A 22,634-nucleotide genomic window follows, 5' to 3' on the forward strand; every position below is an offset into this window, starting at 1 on the left:
TCGGGTGGGGAGAGGAAATGAGCTCAGTGCTTTGGACACTGCAGGCTGCTGGGAGGTGCATCCTGCCCAGCACAGCCAAACACAGGCATTAGGGGCTCCATACCTAACTCCTTACCAGCACAGCAGCCCTCCCAGCTGCAAATCAAATATCCACCATCAAGTTCATTCTGTTTTCCCAGTCCACCAGCAAGCCCACAGTTCACTGATGTGTTTGGGATTCCTGCTGAGGCTCTTCTCAGAACAGACATGGTTGACAGCCCAGGTTTCTTCCTTGTGAAAACTGCATTCTTCTGTCCTCTCTTGGCTTTCCACTGTACTTCTATCCACACAAAAGAAACATGAATTAGAAGATAGAATCACTGAGTCAAAAGTATGCAGTTGGCATCCACAGTTGGAAAGATCAGCAGTGGAGCCCTGAAGGAATGTCTGGGAAGCTGTGTGGTCATGGCTGGGAAAAAGAAACGTGTGAAGTTCATATTGGCAATGAATCACACTGGTGATTCATTATTGGTGATTCATTCAAAGCCAAAGGTCAGCTGTGGACAGAGAGCAGCCCTGTGATGATGAGCAGGAAAGTAGAGGTGATGTCCAGTGTAAATGAATTTAAATGACAAAGGGAAACAGCCCCAAACTCTTATATATTAAACAGTGGGCTCTGATCTGACCATCATTACTTGAGACAACGTGGAAAAGGTAGAAATTTGCAAAGTTAGAAATCTGGGAAGGATGTTTGTAGTAGTGGTGTAAGTGGCCTGAGGGAAGGGGTGTGGATTCACAGTTTTGTGTAGGTCCAGGAGCAAGAAGATTTCTGATGGAGTGAGTTGAGACACTGGACAGAAGTGGGTTTTTTCCAAGCTCTGTACCACAGTACCTGGGGATGTTGGGAGCTTGACTGAGTTCAAGGGGAAACAAGAGTATGGAAGAGACAGATGATGTCCATAGCAATTCTGAGCTGTGGGTCACTGGTGTTTGGGGCACATGACTAGACAGTCACACGTGCTGTCTAGGCTTCTGACTCTGCATATACAACATACATGTGGCATGTTGGAGTTTGTCCAGAAAAATAGGGGTGGATTGGTGATGCATGTCAGAGAGGAGCCTGGTGAGTGCTTTTGTTCGTGCTGAGACTGGACAAGTGCTTCTTCACTCCAGAAGAGCTGGCATGCAGAACACTGGCACACAGAACTTCCTCTGTGGGCTGCTGTTGGATGTTGGTACCAAATAGACAGAATTCTGTCCAGTTTCTCATGCCATAGCCTGTATCACAGACTCCTGCCCTTCAGGCCCCAGGAAAGAGTTTGGGGGAGCATCAGCAGTGGCTGCACAGTCAGCACAGGGTAACTGTCAGGCAAGGATGGTTCCTGTGGCTTGCACACATTTTATTTTTCTTGCGCCTTCCCAGAGGTGTTGGTTCTTTGCTGGCTGTGTGTGGTGCAGCAGTGGTTGGAGCCTTCACTGGAGGCACACAGAGATTGTGATCCATAGTGGTAGCTGCTGCCTGAGCTGTGCTGTGCTGGCATGAGCCACTGCTGGCCTCTTCCCCAGCAGCCCAGCAGGTCTAGGGAGGTGTGCAGGCAAGTGGGGTCCCATACACAAATGAAAAGGATTCCTTGAACACAGTACTCCTCCACCTTGAGAGAGGAAACTTTGGCCATTTTGCTCTGCTTGCTCAAGAGTGGTGCAGTGCCACAGCGCTCTGCAGAGTTGCATGAGCAGGCACCTGGCACTTCAGGGATACAGGTATATGATTTCACATCAGCTGTGTGTCACTGTCTAATTTTTCTTTTCATGCTGGACCTTTGATTTGCTCATCTTACTAGAGGGAAGCCCAAGAACTCAGATCCCCATTGGTGCCCCTGCTGTATCTTGTAACACTGCTTTGCCCTATCTTATATTTAAACTTCCTTTTTTCTTTGGAGACCCCAGTTCCTGAGCAAACTTTGGCCCCTCTCAAACCAGATTCTGTTGTGAAATGACATTAGCCTCAAACTGGGCTGCTCCACAACTATGTCCCATGACCATTTTAAGTTTTGCCCTCACCTTTTTCATTTAGCTCTGTCTCCCAGGAGGCCTCTGAGAAAATAAAGAACGTACATTCTTCCTTCCTCAGCACTTCCACTCTCAGGACTTCTTAGCAGCAGACACAAGAATGTGGTCTTTTTCCTGTGTCTTATGTTTCTTCATCCTTGCTAAGGATTTGTTATCCTTTCTGTCTTGAATTATGTTTTTAGGCCCTTTGTGGCATAGGTAACCTCGTGAACTCTCTGGAGGATTCTTTATCTCCACCAACTGTTATTTATTCAGTGAACACCTTCATGGCTTGTGCTCCTTCCTCTTGCAGACCTGGGTTTGGTGAGGGTATTGGAGCAGAGCCTGTCCTGGAGGTGACTGGAACAACTGTCTGCAGTACACAAACAGATGCTCCAGGGCTTCTCCTGAGGTGCTGCCAAGCTGCAGGAGTCAGTTTTATCCTGTTGGTGTGCTGGGCAGACATCCTGCCACAGATTGCATCAAGAACTCTCTTATTTTTTGCATTTCAAAGTATTTTTCCTTTTCTGTAGAAACAAACACAGTTTCTTTCCAGAGTCTTTTCGAGGTCCTTGGAGGAGACTGGGGGGTCACAGAATGGGAGGCCCAGCCCTGAGGAGTTGAGAGGCCATTAAATTTGAGAGGTGCAGAGCAGGGGGCAGCCTCGTTCCATGTACCCAGGGACTCACCTGTTTCTTCCTTGCTCCTCTGACAGTTCAGGTTGGCTTGGTTCCACAAGGCATTTACAGGAAGCTGGGATGAAGAGGAAGATGCTTTGCTGTGATACTCTGCTGGCTTGAGCAGCAAAGGATTTATTCTGAATGGTTGTGATGCAGCTTAGCTTTGAGGAAGTGTCTATTACACGCTGAGATGCCTCTTTATGCTCATTCTGGGTTTGCTGGCAGTGAAGTCTAGTTAAAGGGACAAATAATTGAAGTCATTACCCAGCCCTTCCTGTGGACACAGCCCGTTGGGGTGCATGGGGGGCTGCTGTGACAGGGAGGTTCTGTGGCTCCTTGTGGCTGCTGCAGTGTGTGCTCCCTGCTGTGGGGAGAGGGGTCACCAGCAGTGGGACCTCTTTAATGGAAATCCTGTTGGCACCACTTCGATTCTGTTTGGCTTCCGTAGGAGGGGGCACTGTGCCAAGCTCTGTGCCAAGTTCTCTGTCATTGCTGTGTATTTTAAGTGTCCCAGGCTCAGCAGCAAAAATGGCAGCTGCCAGATACTTTTCCTCCTCTCCCCTCCATGTGTACCCAGGTGCTTGCTTTCAGATCTGTTACTGCATGGGATTGCTTCGTGGTGATTTCCTTGGGTTAGAAGAGATGACCTGAGGCCTGAGTGTGCCTGTTGTTTGATTCTGTGCCCAGAGTGCCCAGCTTCCTTCAGCCATGAGTGCTCCTGCATGGATTTGCCCTGCTGTTTCCTCTATTCATTTTCTGCTTGGGTCTCTTTCCAGGTTTTGAAGGCTGTTCCATGGTTCCCACCATCTATCCCCTGGAGACCCTGCACAACTCCCTCTCTTTGCGGCAGGTCAACGAGTTCCTGACAGCCGTGTGCAGGAGCTGCAGCGAGTCGCATGTCCAGTCCACCGCAGGTACTGCTCAGGTGGGCTTGTCTCTGGCAGGGCAAGGAGCACTCCTGCTCTTTTACATTCTTGGGACAGATCTGCCTGACAGGACTGGAGAGAAGTGCAGTCCCTAGAGCCTGTCCCAGAGTGTTCTAGCCCAGGAATGTGCCGTGGGGCCCAGCTCAGAGCCATCCTAGGCCACTTATGTGACAAATAATCAGTAAGGTCTGTAGCTGCTGAGTTTGGTGATGAGGATACTGACTCCAGCTCTGGAAATCTTAGCCTCAGATTCCCAGGAGTTGATGGGCGGGCATGGCTCTGAGTTGGCACTGGTCTTTAGCTCTTCCCAGAGCACCTGCTCATGACTGCTGGGCTATGAGCCATTCATTCCTTTATGTCTGTTGGAATATTACTGATCTGTGTATTTTTTTCTCGAAGCTTTGTTTGATTCAATGATTGGGAGCCAGATACCAGGAGACCCCTTTATGTCCCAGCGAATCCTGTCGTCATCGTCCCTGCCACTGCGCCAGCGTTCGGATAAGCCCCCTTGGTGTGAGTGTGCTCTGCTCTCAGTCTGGGGAAAATGTAATGGGCAGGGAGGGAAGTTTATGAAGTCAGCAAGGTCAGGAAACCAGTCTGGCCGAAAACAATTGTTTAGTTCTCCTCCTTTATTGGATTAGATACAATCTAGGTATTGCTCTAGTTTTGCTTATTGTGCAATATAAAGCAAGAAAAAGCATTAGTAGAGAATCAATATTTCTGTCTCTAGTGTTGACTCTCACTCAACACGCAGGGACTGTGTCTGTCAGGAACAAGGAGGAGCAAACTGAAGCTGGGATTGTTCCATAATAGTAAGGGAATGAAATATATTGGTTTTCATTTTGAAGTGAAACATCACGCTTCACATTTTGCGCTGTGACAACAGAATCCACTCTTGGCTGTGTGCCAGTATAGCACTGGATTACAAGGTAGAATTGTACTCTGTGTGCTTGGGTTTTCATCAGCTGAGCTGTCAGAAATACCCAAGACCAGCTGTAAGCTCCTGACAGGTCACACAGCATATAGACAGCCCTCACCTCTTGGTTGCAGAACTGTGGAACTGGGACTGTTCAGGTGGGAAAATACCAGCTGCATGTTTTAAGATTTTTCTTCCTCTTTGCAGACAGCAGCGGCCCCTCCAGTACTGTCTCCAGTGCAGGCCCGTCCTCCCCAACTTCTGTGGACAACTGTGCTCGTTTCAGCTTCACTGAGAAACTTTCCACCAGCCCCCCAAAAAGTGAGGAGCAGCTGACTAGCCAGTCCCCTGAGCAGGAAGAGAGTCAAGCTCCACGCAGAGGGCTTGACGTGCAGGAGAGCATGTCTGGGCTGTCAGTAGCAGAGCCAAGTGCCCCAGAGACCCTGATCTGGAATAAGGGCCCAGAGCCAGGCAGGATTCTGGAGCTGTGCAAGGAGGAGCTGGCAGGGGAGGATGCTGACCCAGAAGAGAAGAACATGGGGGAGCCGAATGAAAAAAAATCATCTGTGGAAATGTTAGAGCCAAGTAACATAGGAAACCCAAAGTGTGAAGGGTTTGACCTGGTTGGGGAGACAGTGAAGCCAGGTGAGGGGTCTGTCAGGGGAATGACTGGCCTGGATCAGTCGGGGCTGTCCAAGGAGATCCTGGTGCCCTGTGAAGAGGAGCTGCTGGGAGAGGTGTTGGACCCAGAGCATACAGGCAAGGAGCTGCCGGGGGACAGCGCTCTGTCAGAGCAGCTTCTCTCTGGTCCCCTGTGCCAGCCACTGTCTCCTGAGAAGAATGTGGAGGAACTGCAGCTGCTGTGTCAGAAGGATCAGCAAATTTAGTGGCTTACTGGACAGCACACTGGAAGCACTTCTAAGCCCAAAAGCAGCCCGGCCTCCTGCATGGCACCTCACGCAGCTGGAGGTCCGTAGCAGAGAAGAAGCCACTTCCCAGGGCCTCAGGACTCTGTGGTGTGGAAGAGATTGCTTTGCTCCTTCACAAGCCAGCTCTTTGCCATTCATCAAGAATGTTTGCCTCGTTAAATGAACAACAATGCAGTCATGGTACTGGCATGGCACCTCCATGGAGCAGGGACATGGTGCTGCACTGGTGTCCCAAGGGCTTTGTGCTCACTGGGACAGCAGCATTAGAGGACTGGTACAGCCAAGGCTTTTAGGGTGGTAAGTCCAAAGGGGACAGATCCTCCCTGGTGACCTTTTGGCCCACAGCCTTCAGAAAAAGGCATTCTGGGCCCAAATTAATCAGATCCATCACAACCACCAACCTCCTCTCTGTTTCTTCCTTCTTCCTGTCTCAATTCCCATTGTTGGCCACCAAAATCAGGTCCAGAGAGTCCATGGTAGGAAAACTAGCGGAAGCAGAAAGCATTCTGAATGAGTGTGGAAAAGAAGGGTAGTGAGGGCATCAGGTTTGACTGCCACTTGCAAGGAAACATCCCTTTGCCATGGCCTTGGATGTTTCCCTGCTGGGCTGGGGCAGGAAGGAGCCTGTGGATCCAGCCTGAGAAAGGTGTGCAGGGAAGACACAGTTATTTTTTTTTCTCATCCCCAAGGATCAGGCAGGGTACAGCTCTGAGGTCTTGGTGACAGGGATTAAAAGAAACTGCTATTTTGATAATTCAGGACTATTAGAAACCAATAAGGAGAAATCTTTATTATATAAAATGAAAAGTATTTAATGGATATTTATGTAAATGCCTTGTGAGCACAAGCCTGAGGGCGAGATTGATACGGGTGTCCCTGCCGCATCCTGAGTGCCGGCCGGGGCTGTGCTTCCCACTCCTCCTGTATTTATGGACAAGTCTGCGTGTCTGTCTGTAGCTAGGATCTGTGTTTTTGTGAAGCTGTGCCCAAAGATCTCTATGCTGTGTTGTGACAATGTGTGTTCACAGTAAATCTATGCTGTGGGTCCAGTGTCTCTCTGTCTCTGATGCTGACTTGGCAGCAGTGTGTATGTGCCAAAGCCTGCAGGTGCTTGGAACAGCAAGCCCTGCTCATGCTCTGTTGTCCTGGAAGAGCAGCTGTAGCTGGAGTAAGACCTGTAGTAAAAGCACAGGCTCCAGGCCAGGAAAAAAAGCCTCCTTTTTCCTACATAGGAGAACTGCTCATACTGGGGAAGAGCTTCTGGCTTCCCAGGTCTCAGGGGTGTTTGTGGTAGAATGAAGACCCTGGAATGGTGTGTTCAGCTCCTTTCACCTGGTCCACACCTTCCCATCACTTAAAGCACATCCTGGGTGTCATGTCCTTTTCCTCATGCCCAGTAATCCCAAGCTGCCACTTTGGGCATGTAGGAAAGGTCGTGTTTACTTGCACAGAGAATGGAGCAGTCATGCAGCTGCCCGGAGTGCACCACTGGGTGAGGGCACCCCAACCCCTTCCCAGATTGCTGTGCCTGCCCTGTGCTCTCTGTCCCTGCCTTCAGATCTGCACACAGGTGACTGAGCAGCATCCCTGAGATTTCCCCTTGGCACTGCCCACGGCCCTTGCCCTGCTCCCTTGCACAGACAGTGGCCTGTGGCACTGCTGCCACCAGCACTGCTCTGGCAGCCACGTCCCTGCTGAGCACCAGCCACATCTCCTGCCTGTGTGTTCCTGTCCGGGACAGTGCCTGGGCAGGGTGGTTGCCACGATGGACCCAGCAGCACCTGCTGCAGGGGTCAGTGCTGAGAGGGGCATGGAGCAGGGCCCTGTGGGCTGGGGCTGTGGCTCTCAGCTGCTGATCCTGCAGAGCCTGAGGCTGTCCTGCACACCTTTGGGAAATGCACTGCAGTCACAGGACCTTGCTTAGCTGGAGTATGACCAGAGACAGTGCTCATTTACCTGAAAAGTGGCTGTGTGTGGAAATAGTTCCTGCTTTATGGTAACAGTTCATGGTTCCTCCCATCAGCACCAGGTTTGGCAGCTGCCCTGAGGTCTCCACCAGGGCCTGCACAAGCTGTGGTGTGTTCTGGGGCAATGATGGCCTCTCTCCTGAGGACTGTAGCACAGAACCTGCTTGCTTTTTTCCTGGCATCCATCTGTGCCATTGTTTCCTTCTGAGGACAGGCAGGCAGGAACTGAACTAACTGGGCGTCAGCCTCTCCTGACTGTGTTCCAGCACAGGTAGAGCAGCAGCTGTCCCAGTTTTCTAAAAACTGAAAGAGAATTCTCTTGCTGGAGGTCAGGTCGAAGTTCTGCAGAGGTGCAAAAGCCCACTGCTGCAGTGGGGTCAGGCATGGAGTCCCTGGCATGCCTGCACCCAGGTCCCACACCAGCAGGTGTGCTGCCTGCCACAGGGCCAGACCCTGCAGCTCACAGTGCCAGCAGCACTGGGCAGAGTTGCCATTCCCAAGAAGTGCAGGGACAGGCAGAGGGCTGCAATGGAATGCATGATTCTGGAACTGTAAGGAGTGATGGTGTTGCACGGCAGTCAGGCCACGCCAGGCTCCTCACTGGATTATCAGGAGCTGCTTTCCCCCGACAGCCCTTAGCCAGCTGTCCCAGATGTTCCCCAGGAGGGACCCACGAGCTGCCCTGCTAAGGCTGGGGGCAGGGGGCTGTCCCAGGCAGGCTCTGGCCTTACGTGAGTGTCCCTTTCTGAGTCACAGCAAAGTTCAGCAGCTGCTGGTGAAGGTGGGGTGTTGGTGGAAAAGCTGGGGCTCGCCTAAGCTGGGAGGGGGGCACAGCAGCTGTGTCTGTGTGCTCCTGCCTGCCAGCGTGGGCTCACTGAAACAACAGCTGGAAACCACTGGAGATGTTCTCGTTCGCAGTTAATGTGGCTTTATTATTGATGTGTTGGGCTCCTCTCTTGACAGCAGTTAGTTACAGTGTTTCACATGGAAATGGGCAAAAGGACAGAACTCAAGGAACTAAATTCAAATAGAAATGTGATGCTGAAGAAAAGAATCAGGGCTCTCTTCTTAAAACATTTAGCATAGAAGAAGCTAGGAGCACAAGATGCCATTTCAATACAATTAAGACGTTCACTTTTTTAATTATAGGTTTAAAATAGTATTTTTTACCTATTACATACAGGAAGATTACGCGTTGTTGCCCACATGCAGAAACAAGCAAAAGCAGAGTTTAACTGTTTCTCTCTATAGTGTTGTATTACCTCTGGCTCCAGTGGGTCCTGCTGGCTCCTGTGGCCTGAGCAGGGCCAGACTCTATGAATCAGCATTTTCCTAAGTCTTTTTCCCCATTGTTTTTTTAAGATGGAAGGGGGTGGAGGAGAGAGGGACATAGGGAGTGAGAGAAGCTCAAGGCAGAACAGACTGCGACAAAAACTGAAAAAAAAATGTGGAGCCTTGAGGACAGGGAAGCAAACTGGTGTAGGATAAAGGTAGCCAAGCAGCAGAGCTGCAGAGGGCAGGAGCAGAGCATGGAGGGCAGCGTTCCTCCTGGAAACCACCAGTGGCCACACTCCTGCCTGGAGGATGCAGGCACCTCACAAAGCCTCACTATTTACTGCTGCTTAGTCAGAATTGCTTCAAGTTTAAAATAGAGAAAACATTCATGTGTGGGTCTATCTAAAGTTAGTGCATCAGCTTTTACATCTAGCTACGCAGAGGGATCCCAGGAGCCAGTGAGGGCCATGCCTGTGCCTCTGGCATCCAGCAGCTGCCACCTGGCAAGGGGGCCGGGGTCTCCCCAAAGCACAGCAGGCAAAGCCCCCCAGCATTCTGGGGAGGGGCAGATGTTGTAGTGCCTGCAATTGCCAGAACCAACATTCATGAATGCTGACCCCATCAGGGTACAGAGAATGACATTTTTTATGCTGGCAGACACAGTGTGATTCCATGATTAAAATGAACACAGCAGAGGGCAGGAATTTGCTAAAGCCCTGAGTGAGCTCACATGCTCCTAACAAGGGCTGTAGCCAAAGAGCTGTCTGTGCTGTGGGGAGGCTGCTGGCCTCAGGTCTTATCCTACAGCTGCTGGGTTTTAGACACAGCCTTGCAGAGACATTTTTGCTGCCCACATGTTCTCTATGGTCTTTTCATTTTGTTTAAATTGCAGCATGTTAGTATTTGTACTGAGAAAACCTCTGAACTGACACTAAAAGCACATGGTATCATGTTAACATGTATAAATTAAAATATTAAATCAACACAAAATGCAGCTCAACGTTAAAAAAATAAATATATAAATTAAAATGCAAAATAGACCATTTCCCTAGAAACTCCATTTTAGTGCTAGGAGCAGGTTTCTAAGCAGCATTTTTTTCATGTCACCTGCCAGAAAACTAGCACTGAGACTGAAGTGTCCCAGGCAAGTGCAACACAGGGTCCGAGGATGCTCATGGTGGAGTCAGCCCTCTGCTCAGGGCCAAGCACAGTGGGTGTCACAGCAGATGGAAATACGTTGTGCTGACTGACAGCCACTGCAGCACAGCTTTCCATCTCATTCCTTCTTTCCCAGAGCACAGCCTGCTGCCACACTCTTCTACAGAAAAGCTGTCTTTGTGGTAAGATCCTCTGTCACTTCTCTTGGGCGTGGCAAAGGCTCATGGATGCTGCAGGCTTAGTGCAGCTGAACATCCCATTCCCTGCTGGGAGAACTGTCTCCCACACTGGAACAGGTCTGTGTGCCAGGGAGGTTCTGGGTGGCTGCTCAGTAGCCACAGTGCACTCGCTGCACACATTTGTGTTTCTGCCAGGGCAGCCAGAGAGCAAGGACAGGTGCCCACAGTGACGTGCAGGTCAGGAACAAGCTGCAAGGTGGCACCACATGGATGAGCAGCACCTCACCTGCGCCACCAACACACCCCTGCACAGTGTGGGGTAACTGAGAGTGACTACACCTGCTGAACTACTTTTTCCCAAGTATTTTGGGAAGGGCCTTCTCTTCCCTCACACAAGTTGTATTCCCCACATCCTGGACACTTGGGGGGGACAACAAAAAGCTCGTACACAACTATAAGGCTGGGAGCCTGGCACACAGGCAGTGAGGAGATGGCTGCTGCCTGCAAGCTGGCACAGCACAGCCACACAGCTGGGCACCAGCCTCCCCCAGCATGGCTGTGTGCTCCTCAGCTGCCTCACCACAGCTTTGGTTTAGGGAGAGGGAGGTTTCTTGTACATCCTGGGCCAAGCATGGCCAAGGTTTTTTCAGCCCTTCTGCTGTTGAGGGGGCTGCAGTTGTGCGTTTGGATGCTCTTTTTGTGTAACTGTTTAGGCCACAGCCTCTCTGTGCCTCCTCCTGCCTCACAGCTGGTGTGCAGGAGTCAGTTGGCTGCTGTGTGTGCGAAGCTCAAGTTAGCAGGTTAGGAATGTGCTGAACCCTCCCCTCCCACTGCCATGTCCTTCATCCCAGCTCCCTGAGCACAGCAAACAGGCGCTGCAGGATGCCACAGGTGAGTACCTGGGACAGAAATTTGCCAAGCTGGCTTGTGGTGGTCGTGCCTAGCTGGAGCACAGGTCCCCTTGCTCAGAACACCTCCTGTATGCTCAGGAGGCGAGATGGAAGAATGACCTTCACTGTTACATTACAGTTCAGAGGGTTTTGTCTTCCCTCATCTCCCTGCTGCAATTTCTTTGCAAGTTAGATTTCGCCTCTGCCCCCTGCCTCCCATGCACTCTGCATGCAGCAGCAGCACTTCAGCCCTCACCAGAAAGGTGAGGTTCATGGTGCTACAGGTTAAATGGCAAGGCAGCCAGGAAGAGAGTGGAACAAGCTCTCACAGCAGCAAGGCAGCCAAGATAGTCTACAGAAACTGTACAGGCAGCAGAATAAAGCAGGGAAGGTGAAAGTGCCCCTGGCCTGCAACTGCTCTTGCACAAACTCTTAACTCAGTCCAGAAAATTACAGAGCCCTGCACTTCTTCCTCATGGCATCCAGTGCTGAGCAAGATGGATACCCGATTGCCTGACAAATGGGAACCATGTAGAGGACTAAACCAGAGAAGAACTGGACTGTGATTAGATGGTGTCTCTCATGTTGCATCGGTGACTGAAGAATCAATGGATGAACACAAAATGTGGGAGATCTAGAATTCAATCTTACAGGCTGGAAAAGATTCGTCCTGCATCACAACAGTGCTGCTGCTTGCCAGTACCATGATGTTTAGCTCCTGCTGTTTCTCATGGGTCTGTTGATACCATTCTCGTGTTACCTCAGTATCGTGTGTTGGGATCAAAGTCACCTGGGAAAAGAAAGCAGCAGGGATGATTGAGAACAACTGCAGTGACAAAGAATGCCCATAGGAGCTGAGGCTAAAATTTCTTGTTAATTTTGGAACACTGTACCCTTGGTACTGCTTGTTCTATTTAGTGTCTTTCAGATGTCGGGCTCTGAGGCAGAGCTTTATTTTATACAGTACCAGCACAATGGGGCTCTGAACTGGCAGCAAACTGGCAGCACTGACACCATAATGATGAGAATGGCTGCAGTGCAGGGGAGAGCATCGTGCTCTGGAGCTCCAGAGACAGCCTCAGAAAGATCCTTCAGTGTGAAAAGGAACAATACTGGCAGTGTCACTGTTAATGAACACTATGTGCCCATTGACCAGTGTGCAACTCAGGGACCTTGAAATATGAGGCTGCTTCATCTGGAAGAACATTTATACCTTTCTGTATATGTCTTCAGGAGTGCCCACCTGGGGTGTCCTGCAAGCCTGCTAAGCAAGAACTGTTACATTCTTGTTTAAATGCTCTATTAGTAAGTTGATGTCAGAAAAATCTTCAGAAAGCCAGGCTAGCAAGAGATGCCACTGGGTGTGGGACACTGGTGAAAATTCAGTTTGTGTTGGTGTTTGATTTTGCTTGGGGATAGGCTCATCCTGCAGTAGGTAAGGACCAGTGTATGATCTCTTAATGCTTTCTCCCCTCAGGAGGATGTGGAAAAGAGGACATATCTGCTTCCATTCATACCATTTTGCAGGTGTCCTCCTCCTCATCAGTACAAGCAATTACTCTGCTGAGACTGCAAAACAGGGTATAGCCAGTACCATTTGCTTCCTCTCAGTGTACTCCCTTGGGTATGTGACACCCATTTTCTTCTGAGCACTTGTGACATGGAAAGCATGACACACCCCCTTGTATTTCCATGGCCTACCTGCAGGTTCTCTCCCCACTGAGACTTCCCTTCCAGCAGTGCATCCAGCACTGCACGGCTTGGCTCTCCGTTGGCTGCATCATTCCCACTCACAACATAATAAGATGCTCGAACCCGCTTGAAGAACTCTGGGTCTGTGTTCTTCCCGCTGCAGTGGTTGGGGATGTAGGCCAAGTCCACGTAGACAGGTGGACCCACAGGCACCGACAAACTGCTCTTAGGACTATTGGAAGCTTTGGAAAACAGGAAACAAGAGGGTATCAAAACCCTTCTGCACGGGACAAACACTCAGATTAACACAGAAGGACTTGGATTCCAGAAAGACTTTTCCACTGCAGCAGCGAAGTTGAGACTTATCCACGCTCTGCTGCTCAGAGGGGACCTGGGTTCATTTCTGGGCCAGTGCTGTCACAGGTCTTGGGTGGCAAAGGAAGTTCTGCTATTTTTTGAGGAGGGATTGGAAAGCTTTAGGATCAGAAGCTTTTTTTCTGGGGAAGGGAACCAAAAATCTCCATTTTTAACTTTTGCAGAGTTGTCATCCCAATTAATACTTAGTCCTAATTTTTGTCAATAAACCTACATTTGCTTAAACACACAGACACACCCCCTCCCCCATTCTGACAGCCTATGTATGCTATCCTAGGGTATTACAGTAGTCTTTCTGGAAGGTCCATCCTGGCTTCCTGCCATCCCTGTGAATCACTGCTACTCCTAGGACTCTGCTGCACTTTCATATCAACATTTTGTACACCTCAGCCTTATCACTGCTTATAACTTTTTATGCCTGACTGGGAAGATCTGTTCTCTGTTCTGCTGTGTTTAACCTAGTGCTTTTCTCTGTGTTGGACCTATAGAGATAATGCATTTTTCAGGAAGGATTTCTTACCGGGATTTGTTTTGATGCCATTAACAAGGCTCTTGCCAGGGTTGCTGTGACTACTCCGGGATAACTCATCCTCTGGCATCAGTGCACTACGTGGTTTGGGCTTTTCTCCTCCATCTCTTTCTTTTTTGGCAGTGGCAGATTTTGGAGACTTGTCTGATGACTGTTTCACAGGAGTGGGCGATCGTTTCCCTTTCACATCTGATTTCCGGGCAGGTGAGGAAGATTTGGGTTTGCTCAAAGGTTTCCTCACACCTTTGTTCTTTTCTTTTATGTCTTTCTTGGAAATTTTATCAGTTCTGTTCATGCTTTGCTCGTTTAACAACATATCAGGGTCTACCATGCAGACATCAGGGTGAGGAGGGTGGGGATGGGGATCTACCATTGGAACAGGCTGAGGATCATGGCTGGACCTAGAACTGGTATGATGAGCATTCCCCACAGCTTTGTCCACTGGGAGGAAATCAGCATCTTCATCTGAGTCCATGTTGGCATCTGCTGTGATGGATGGACATTCTTCAGTCTCAGGAGGGACATCAGAGTCTGACTGGGAGGTTCCAGAATCACTTACTGATGTTGGAGGGGTTTCCTCCACTGTGGCACCTTGCATGGGACTGCTCCCAGTGTGGGGTGGTCTCCCCTGCACTGAAGGGTGACCCTCCTCCTGTGAGAGGTCACTGTCTTCAGAGAGCTCATGAGGGCTCGGGTTGATGAATGAGGGAGAGAGCTCTCCCTTTCTCTGCTTGTATTCACATGAGGAAAATTTCTGTCCACAATCAGAACTGCCTCCTAAATTGGTCTCCATGTCATGGGAAGCATCTCCACAGTCCTCTGCTTTCTCACCCCTCTGCACATCTGGGAAAAATGGCTGGAAACTGTTTTCAGGGGACATCAGAGAGGAAGGACGGCTTTGCCTCTCTGTTTCCTCCTTGCCTGCGCACGGAGAAAAACTGCTGTCAGAATCAGGACATGTTTTTTCATCTTTTGCCTCTGCTGCATGGTATGTGCTTTGGAAAGCTGGCAGACTGGTGCTCACCTCTGTTGGACCATTAGCTGTGGTTTCATCTTTGTGCTGACGATGAGAAAATGATGTCAGCACATCAGGGAGAGATGTCAGTGGCAACGGCTGTGCTGCAAATGGTGCCTTCTGCTCTGGGCTGCTACCACAGTGCTGCTGCTCTTGCTCTGCAGAGAATGGTGTGGGCTCTGAGCCCTGGCGCTCTCTTCTGCATGGCAAGGTGTGCTCACCCATGCCACAGGGAAACTGAGACCCATGTTCTTCAGCAAGGACTAAGTCTTTGGTTTCAGCTGTATGTATTTTCACAGCATTATCTGGAACCAGTGGAGACACATTCCAAGCACTCCTGGTACCTGATTCCACTCCTGCATCTGTGGATGTGGAAAGCATATGGGAATAGAAACTTTCTGCTGTAGTCAGTATCACAGGAGTGGTGGCTTCAGATGAAGGTTCCTCTGACAGGCTGGAAGAGTCATATTTCAGCTGCTGCTGGGTCATAGACCCTTTCTCCACACCTTTGGAGAACACCTTGTCTTCTTCATATGGACTCAGTGGTGAGAATTTAGAAAAAGATGAGTCAAGGCTGCTGATTTTCTCAGAAACCTCCAAGTACTCATCTTTGTTTCCCTGGTCTGACAGCAAAGCACAAGGAGACTCTAAAGAAAGAGAAATATCCCCTAAATGGCTTGCGGAGGTTTGCTTATGTCTGAATGTGCTGACTGTTTCAAATCCAGAAGAGCTATCCATCCCTCTGCTCTCCACCCTCGGGCCCTGCTCATATACTTCTGTTTGTTTGCTGGAAGCAGATTTCAGGTATGTGGCTTGCTCTTGGCACTTGGAGGCCACTGCTGCACTTGGATAATCTGCTACCCAGAAATGGGATTCCTTTGTGGATTTTTCAGCAACGTCTATCTTTTGGGAAGAATCATGGCACATTTCTGAAGTTTGCTCCTCTCTGTCCATGTCTGGCATGTCACTGTAACCAGCAACATATGTCTCCACAACAGCAGCTGATGCAGTCGTCCTACTTCCATATTTCTCTTGCCAGCCTGGACCAGAGGGAGAAGAGGCAGTGGGGCTGGGTGAAAGGGGCTCCTGACATTTGCTCTGCAGGAAGGGGTCTGAGACAGGGCACTTGCTGATGGCTGAGATGTGTGTGTAGACAGTGCCTGCAGCTTCAGCAGGGCTGTGCAGTTTAGACTCCTTTTCAGACTTCTCCTTAGCACCTTTTTCTAGCTCTGAGTCACTGGCACTTTCTTCCCCTCGACCTGCTTTCTCATAGTATGTATCTTTGCGACTTGGGATTTCAGATTTCAGGGACAAAGATACCTGCTCCTGGCTAGACAAAATTATATTCTCATCTGGACAACCGGCATCAGTATAGGTGGATGATTTTCCTTGATAAAAGGTGTCAGCTGTGACGGTGGGAGAGGCAAATGCTGCGCTCGCAGATGATGGATGCAGTGCAGAGTCCAGTTCTCCTGGCAAAGCAGAAGACACATTCAGTTTTTCCTGTCCTTCTGATGTCCTGGGCTTCCCTGTTTCAGACAAGGGGGAATACCTTTCATGGATGTCTCTATAGTCAAAGACTGAATCTGCTTTATCCTTAGGGGATGCTGGAGATGACAGTTCCTTCTCAGCAGAGGTGTAAAGGCAGGATTCTTCTTCCTTTGCAGACACATGAAAATTTTGACCTTTTTGAGAGTTCAGTGCTGTCACTGGCACCTTGTCAGTGTGACCTGGGCTGTGTGCACCCATGGCTGTGAAGGGAGAGGGTCCCACTCCAGACACAATTATCTTCTCATAGATGTCAGCATACTTGAAGCTTCTTTCATCGGGGTAGGGAGTTGGTTCTCTTTCTTCTGGCTCTTGTCTTGTGGAAGTGTCATCATCTCTCTGTGTGCAGATCCCTTCCCCATAGGAATAAGGCTCAGGGGAACTCCTGGAATAGGTCTCTGGAGGATACACCTCTCGCATGGTAGCACCCACAGCCCCAGCACAGCCGACAGCATCACTACTTTTTTGGCATGGGCCTTGTGCTGGAGGGGAGTGTGCACACTGCCCTGACAGCTCAGCACTCCCTTCTGTGGGCTCTGCAATAAATTCTGCTGCTCTTGTAGATTGCAACAGAGTAGATGCTGCTGCTGTCTGCTCTTTTCTTCCTGTAGAGTCATACAGACCCTCAGCGGATTTGCAGTCATCCTCTTGCCTGCTGTCTGACTTGTATTTGCAATCTATTCCCTGATACAAATCACTGATGTCTAATTTCTTTTCAGATGCCTTCGATGGGACATCCTCCCATAAAGGTGGCTTGCACTGATCTAACTTGCAGGGCCTCTCTGCTCCTGGAGGTGCCTCTGTCTCCTTTCTCACTGCAGACAGGGGAGATGTCAGAACTTGGTCTAGTGACTTTGCATAGATATCTAGGACAGCTTTCTCCTCATTGTCTAAGCAGGAGCAATCTTGTTTAGAGGTCAACAACAATTCTTGACTTTTTTTGTTTCCAGTTAAAGCTTTGGCCTGATTTTCCTCACCAGGGACATACTGAGGAGATAGAGGAGAACCTTCCCTTTGTGTTCTTTCTGGAACAGTGATGTAAGCAGGAATCACATCCACTTGCTTTGTTTCTGACATAGGTTGGGTACCCTTCTGTGTGTCTTCTTTGTAATCAAATGACTCCATCTTTAAACATTCAGTTTCTGCTTGCAGTAGCATGGGTTTGTCTTCAGCATGGTGAAGCTCCTCATCCTCCTCATTGGGTAATTGCTCTCCTCTCCCACTGTCTCTCCCTTCCTGAAGATACCCAAAGGCAGAACCCCATGCTTCCCTTTCTGCTCCTCTCCAGGTATGGCTGCCAGGTAAGGCAGGAGACAGGTTATCCTCCTTTCCCAGTTTAGGAAAGGATTTTGTTTCAAATTCTGGTACCTCATCCAAGAATGTACACTCCCTCTCTTTGTCATATCTCTGCCGCCTTCCCTGAACAGGGACCTCTTCTACCTCTTCTGGAAACCACACTTTCTTCTCATAACTTAAATCTTTCATGCAAAACTTTTCCATTTCTGGAGATTTTTTTTCTTGAGCTTCTGTGAACCTGCAAGATTTTATGCCTTCAGTAGAAATGTGTGAACATGTTTTATCTTCACTTGGGCTAGATTCTGTAAAATGTAAGCCCTTTGCATCTGGAGATACTTCCTGAGAGTCCAAGCCTGCATTTCTTCCCCTCAACAGGCCCTTTTCTGATGCAGAAAATAAACTGCTGTCATCTGGAGACATTTCTTCAGTTGAAGAATCTCCGGGTGACGTGCCTTTAACTGAACTACTTTCTAGGCAAGGAAAAGATTTTGATGCTTCTTTCAGTTCTTTGGCAGGAATTTCCAGTGATTTTTCATATGTAGCTGGGCTCTGGTCTGTGAAACACATGGATTTCACAGCTCCTGAAGAGAATTTGTCAGTGCAGGTGGACACAGTTTTTTCTTTTGCAGATACCTCTTCTGTGAAACTAAGAGCTTTGATATCTCCTGGAGAAATTCCTTTAATAAAAACATCTGAAGAGATTTTCCTGCTGGAACTCTCAGCAAGAGAAATGGATTTAGTCTCTTCTGGTGAAATATCTTCAATGGACCCATGAGAAGATTTCTCTTCTTCTGAGGTGTCTTCTGTGAAATGTAGCAGTTTTCCTTCTTCAGTAGTAACTCTCTTAGAAATATCTGAGGATTTTTCTTTACCAACCCTTTCTTCTGTAAAAGAAGGTGATTTGATGCCATCTGGTGAAAATTGCAAAGATTTGTCATTTTCAGATTTGCTTTGGCTTGTGAGCTGTGGAAGATCCACATTTCCTAGAGAAGTTCCTGTGGTTGCAAATGGCTCAAAGGACAAGTGCTTTGGAAATCCCATTAAACTTTCTGTCACAGTTTTAGTTCCTTGCTCTTTTTCTGGTTTTGTGCTGGGACGTTCGTCATCCTCCCCGATCACCACCGTGTCCTGCTTGTGGTAAGAGAGCCAGGGCAGCTCCTCCCTCCTCGCTGGTTCTTCCTGTACCTCCTCCTCAGGAGACACAGGAACATCACTGCTCAAAGCCACTTCGTGCTGCACAGGTCCGGGCACTTCTCCTTCATGTCTGGATTTAGCCACAGACGCCTCGTCCTCCCTGAGAGGTTCACCCTTGGCTCCCTTCGCCACAACCAAAGTTTGGCCTTCCAGTTTCTTGGCAGCAGCATCTGTTTGTTTTTCAAATAGATCTGAATCTACTGTTTCCAGCTTTTCCTCCACTGGAGACTGGTGGAAGGGTGTGTGCCCTGCACTGGTGGGGCCAGATGGAGTGGGAGAGGCCATTTTCACTGTGCTGTCGTCGGGACTCGTGCATCGCTCTTCAGCCTCTGCAGAGTCAGCCTGGGAAAACGCTGCTTCTTCAGTGGATAAAGGCATCACCTGGCTGGGAACACTGATTATCACATTGTCAGGGCACCCTTGAGGAACAAACACAGGGGCATTGTAATGCCCTCTGAGTTTCTCAGGCATCTCAATATTTGGAGTCCCATCTTCTTCATCTTCTTCATCTTCTGCCTCCTCATGAAGGTCCTTTTTTTGAGTTTCCACTTTTCTCTCTCCTTCTGCTAATGCATGGAAATCTTCAGGGGGTGGAGATTTAAAGCATTTGTCTTCCTCCAAGGATGATGTGGGAGAAATTGTGCCAGCAGAGGGAACGTAGTCAAGACCTTGGGTTGCTTCAGTCCGAGAGGAGGGCATACTGTTTCCTGTGTCCAGAAGTAAAGAGCTTTTCCCAGTCTCTTCTGTTTGTGGTGCTGTTAGGGATGCAACAGATTGATCCTCTGCTACTGATGTTGCAAAAGATGAAAGCTTGTCACATTCAGTAATGGAGGTAGCAGAAGATATGTGTTCCTCCTCAGCTAGAGGTGCTGCCACAATGTTTGTAGGATATGCCAGGATTTCAGACTCCTGCCCAGCATAGCCCTTGGCTGAAAGGTCAGCAGGAGGCATGGTCTGTATTCCATGTACTGCTTCAAAAGAGCCTGGATGGTCAGGAACAGAAATGTTATAGGCATTGACATCATACTTCAAGTGTGGGATCCTCTCTTCCTGTTCATCATGTATTTCTTCATCAGAAATGGTCTGCTCTGTTTCTGAGTAGCCGGGGATAGTTTCATCTTGGATGTAAGAAACATGTTCTGCTGTTGCTCCTGGTGGGACTGGCAGGCTGCTCAGATAGGACTCTTCCTTTGTTATGTCCTTTCCAAGTAACTTGGTTTTCTCATCCATGAAACTAAATTCTCTTTCCTTCTCTGTAATAGTGAACAGTTTGTCCTCCCTATCATCCTGATTCAGCCCACAGAATTCTCTATTCTTCTCCACTTTCTCCTCTGCTTTCATGTGCTGTTCTTCCTTTTCTTCCAGTTCTGCCTTTTCTATCACATCTTCTCTCTTTTCCCTCTCATCCTCTTCCTGTACCTCTGTCCCCTCAATATACTTTTCACAAGTTTCTGGTTCTCTCTGTTTTCTGTCCAAAGAGATTTCCTCCTCTTCCTCCTTTTCTTCCTCTCTGAACACTGGTGGCCGAGCACCCTTTGCCAAGAGGTCTGTATGTGATGGCAAGTGTTCTTTGTCAGGAAACACCTGAATGTCCTTGCCCTGCTCAGCTTTTCCCTCCCAGTACCTTATGTCATGGTTTTCATCTGTTGTTTTTCTTTCATCCTCTATTTTTTCAGCAGGACCTCCCCTCAGCTCCTGCTGATGGACTGCCATTTCCTCTGCTGATGATTCTTTTTCCATATCAGTAGTAGTTACTCCCTGATCAGGGGTCTTTCTTTTTAAAATCAGATCCATTTCAAGGTTACTCTGCCCAGTCATATCAACAGAGTCTTTCATCTCTGCTTCAGGTGCTCCCATAATCTTATCGTTAACCTCCGTATCAGACAGTTCCTGAGTCAACTGCAAGGCCCCTCTCTCCTCATGCTTCAGTTCCTCGAAGTCCTTTGTAAGATCTTCTGGTGAAGACAGGACTAACCTCTGTTCCACTATGGATGTCTCTCCTGGATCTGCTTGCACAGATGCCTTCTCCATTGGTAATGTCTTAAGGTCAGCAGCAATCTTTTCAGGTTCTTTTTCAGGTTTTACTTTGATCTTCTCAGTTTTGAGTCTGCCTGGAAGTTTTGCCTTGTACAATGTTTTTCTTACTTCTGGGGTAAATGGTTTCAAGTCTGGTTTAGGAATTTTTTTGAGCTCTGGTTTGTTTTCTTTCTTTTTATCATCTTTCTTTGAATCTTTTTTCTCGTCTTTCTTTCCATCATCTTTTTTAAAGTCCTTTTTCTCCTTCTTAATCTCTTTCTTTTCTTTGTCTTTCTTCTCCTCTAATTTGGATACTTTCTCTTTGAGATGCTTTTTCCCAACCTTGTCTTTTGCCAATTTTCTTTTCTCAGCTTTGAGAGCATCACTTGTTTCTGTCTTTATCTTTTCATGTTTAACAGGTTTCTCAGGAACTTTCTCTGTGTGTTCCTTAACCTTTTTTTCAATTTTAGCATCCTTTACTACTTCTGGTTTTACTTCCTTAATCCCCTCCTCAACTGCTTCTTCCTTCTTGACTTGCTTTGTCACAGACGGCTTGGGGGAAGACTTAAGACTCTCTTTACTGTCAGTTCTTTGTTTAATTTTGGTCTGTTTCAGCACAGGTGGAGGTATTCCAGAAGTGATATCTTTCTGAGTAGCCACTGGGTACCTCAGAAAATCCAGGTGCTTGAGTTTCTCAAGACCTTCTAATATCTTATTTTGAGGAGCATTTCCAGGAAACAAAACCCTTACAATTTTCTCAGTTGGGCTGGCTGGTAGCCATACCACTAGGGCTGTGATAGATGTGAGATAGGGAACAGAAATTTCACCTTCTTTCCCATTGGCAAGAATGATGCCAGTCTTTGCTTTACTATTGCCAGCCCATTTCTGCATTAGAAACTGCATTTCTTTACTGTCCTTGACAGGGTTCAGTATATACATGTCCAGCTTACCCACTCCCATTTTGTGGAAGAGCGTGATGGGCTCGATGGTGCTGCTCACCACCCTGTAGAGAGGCTCTGATTTGATGCCCAGTCTGTTGAGATACTGCAGTGTCATACACGCTTCTTCAATGCTCCTCTTTACTTTCATGGAGGCTTCAGGCATCTTCAGCTTTTCAGGAACATTAAAAAAAACCACCCCTAGCTCAGGAGAAATTAGGTTTTTCATCCAGTCACTGTAGTTGGTAGAGCCCTGGGATTGCTCCTCCTCTTGCTCAGCAACTTTCCTCTGCAGCAAGCCGTTGATGCCGGGCAGGTTGTCTGCACCAATGTGGGTGAGCAGGATTGAGTCAATCCTATCCAGGTGCCTTACCAGCTTCCAGAAACATGATTTCCTCTCTGAGCCACCATCCACAAGGATGTTAAACCCATTGACAGCAAAGAGAGCAGAATCACCTCTTCCCCCAGGGAATATGTAGCAGCAGGGCTTAGAAAGCTTCAGAAAACCCCCTGAGGTGGGTGGCTCCAGGAGATCAAATGGAGATGGCACATCAACTGTCTCAGAGACATATTCTGCAAATTCAGACACCCCATCCATTTCTGGCAGAACTGGATCAGGATTCAGTTTTAGATTAATAATGTCCTGAAATCGAGGATGCCCAAGGTTGCTCCAGGCTCCTTCTCCTAGGCACGACACAGTAAGAGAGGCCTTGGTATCTGAATCAGAGTTGCTGAGAATCTGGGTGACCTAATGAGATAAGCACAGACAAAGAAAGGTTAAATAGAGCTTTGAGACCTATACAGCACTTAAAAAAAATGCAGCTAGTTAATGCAGAAATACTGGATATCATGAGCACTTTACCAATGGGAAACATTGGGGGTAGATTGAAAAGTAGTTTGAAAGCCCATGGAAAATCAATGCATAGAGCCATGCTCTCTTTGAAATTCTTAATGTTTTTGGAAGCTGCCCACAGTTATGTTAAGAACTGCTTTAAGAAATTTTGAGTGTTTGCTCCTTGCACAGCCAGTCTGGAAGGTTATTTCAAGCTGAACACTTAAAGAAATCACCCATGCCTGCATCTT

General features: G+C 48.3%; 2 protein-coding genes across 11 annotated transcripts in view; one reads left to right on the plus strand and one right to left on the minus strand.

Annotated features, from left to right (window-relative positions):
* PPIP5K1 (diphosphoinositol pentakisphosphate kinase 1) overlaps nt 1-6,526 on the plus strand; it is a 54,402-nt gene extending 47,876 nt beyond the window's left edge. For all 9 annotated transcript variants that reach the window (XM_041419009.1, XM_041419017.1, XM_041419008.1 and 6 more), the window contains 3 exons: nt 3,485-3,622; nt 4,034-4,147; nt 4,758-6,526. In XM_041419009.1, coding sequence (XP_041274943.1) covers nt 3,485-3,622; nt 4,034-4,147; nt 4,758-5,437 — 932 coding nt within the window. In that variant the 3' untranslated portion in view covers nt 5,438-6,526. The remainder of the gene's footprint in view (nt 1-3,484; nt 3,623-4,033; nt 4,148-4,757) is intronic.
* Nucleotides 6,527-8,351: 1,825 nt separating this feature from the next.
* The window catches only part of MAP1A (microtubule associated protein 1A), a 46,312-nt gene continuing 32,029 nt past the window's right edge, over nt 8,352-22,634 (minus strand). For both annotated transcript variants that reach the window (XM_041419006.1, XM_041419007.1), the window contains 3 exons: nt 13,536-22,299; nt 12,650-12,882; nt 8,352-11,738 (listed from right to left, as the gene is read on the minus strand). In XM_041419006.1, coding sequence (XP_041274940.1) covers nt 11,583-11,738; nt 12,650-12,882; nt 13,536-22,299 — 9,153 coding nt within the window. In that variant the 3' untranslated portion in view covers nt 8,352-11,582. The remainder of the gene's footprint in view (nt 11,739-12,649; nt 12,883-13,535; nt 22,300-22,634) is intronic.

Source organism: Onychostruthus taczanowskii, unplaced genomic scaffold, assembly GCF_017590055.1.
Source record: "Onychostruthus taczanowskii isolate IOZ18803 unplaced genomic scaffold, ASM1759005v1 scaffold6, whole genome shotgun sequence".
NCBI lineage: Eukaryota > Metazoa > Chordata > Aves > Passeriformes > Passeridae > Onychostruthus > Onychostruthus taczanowskii.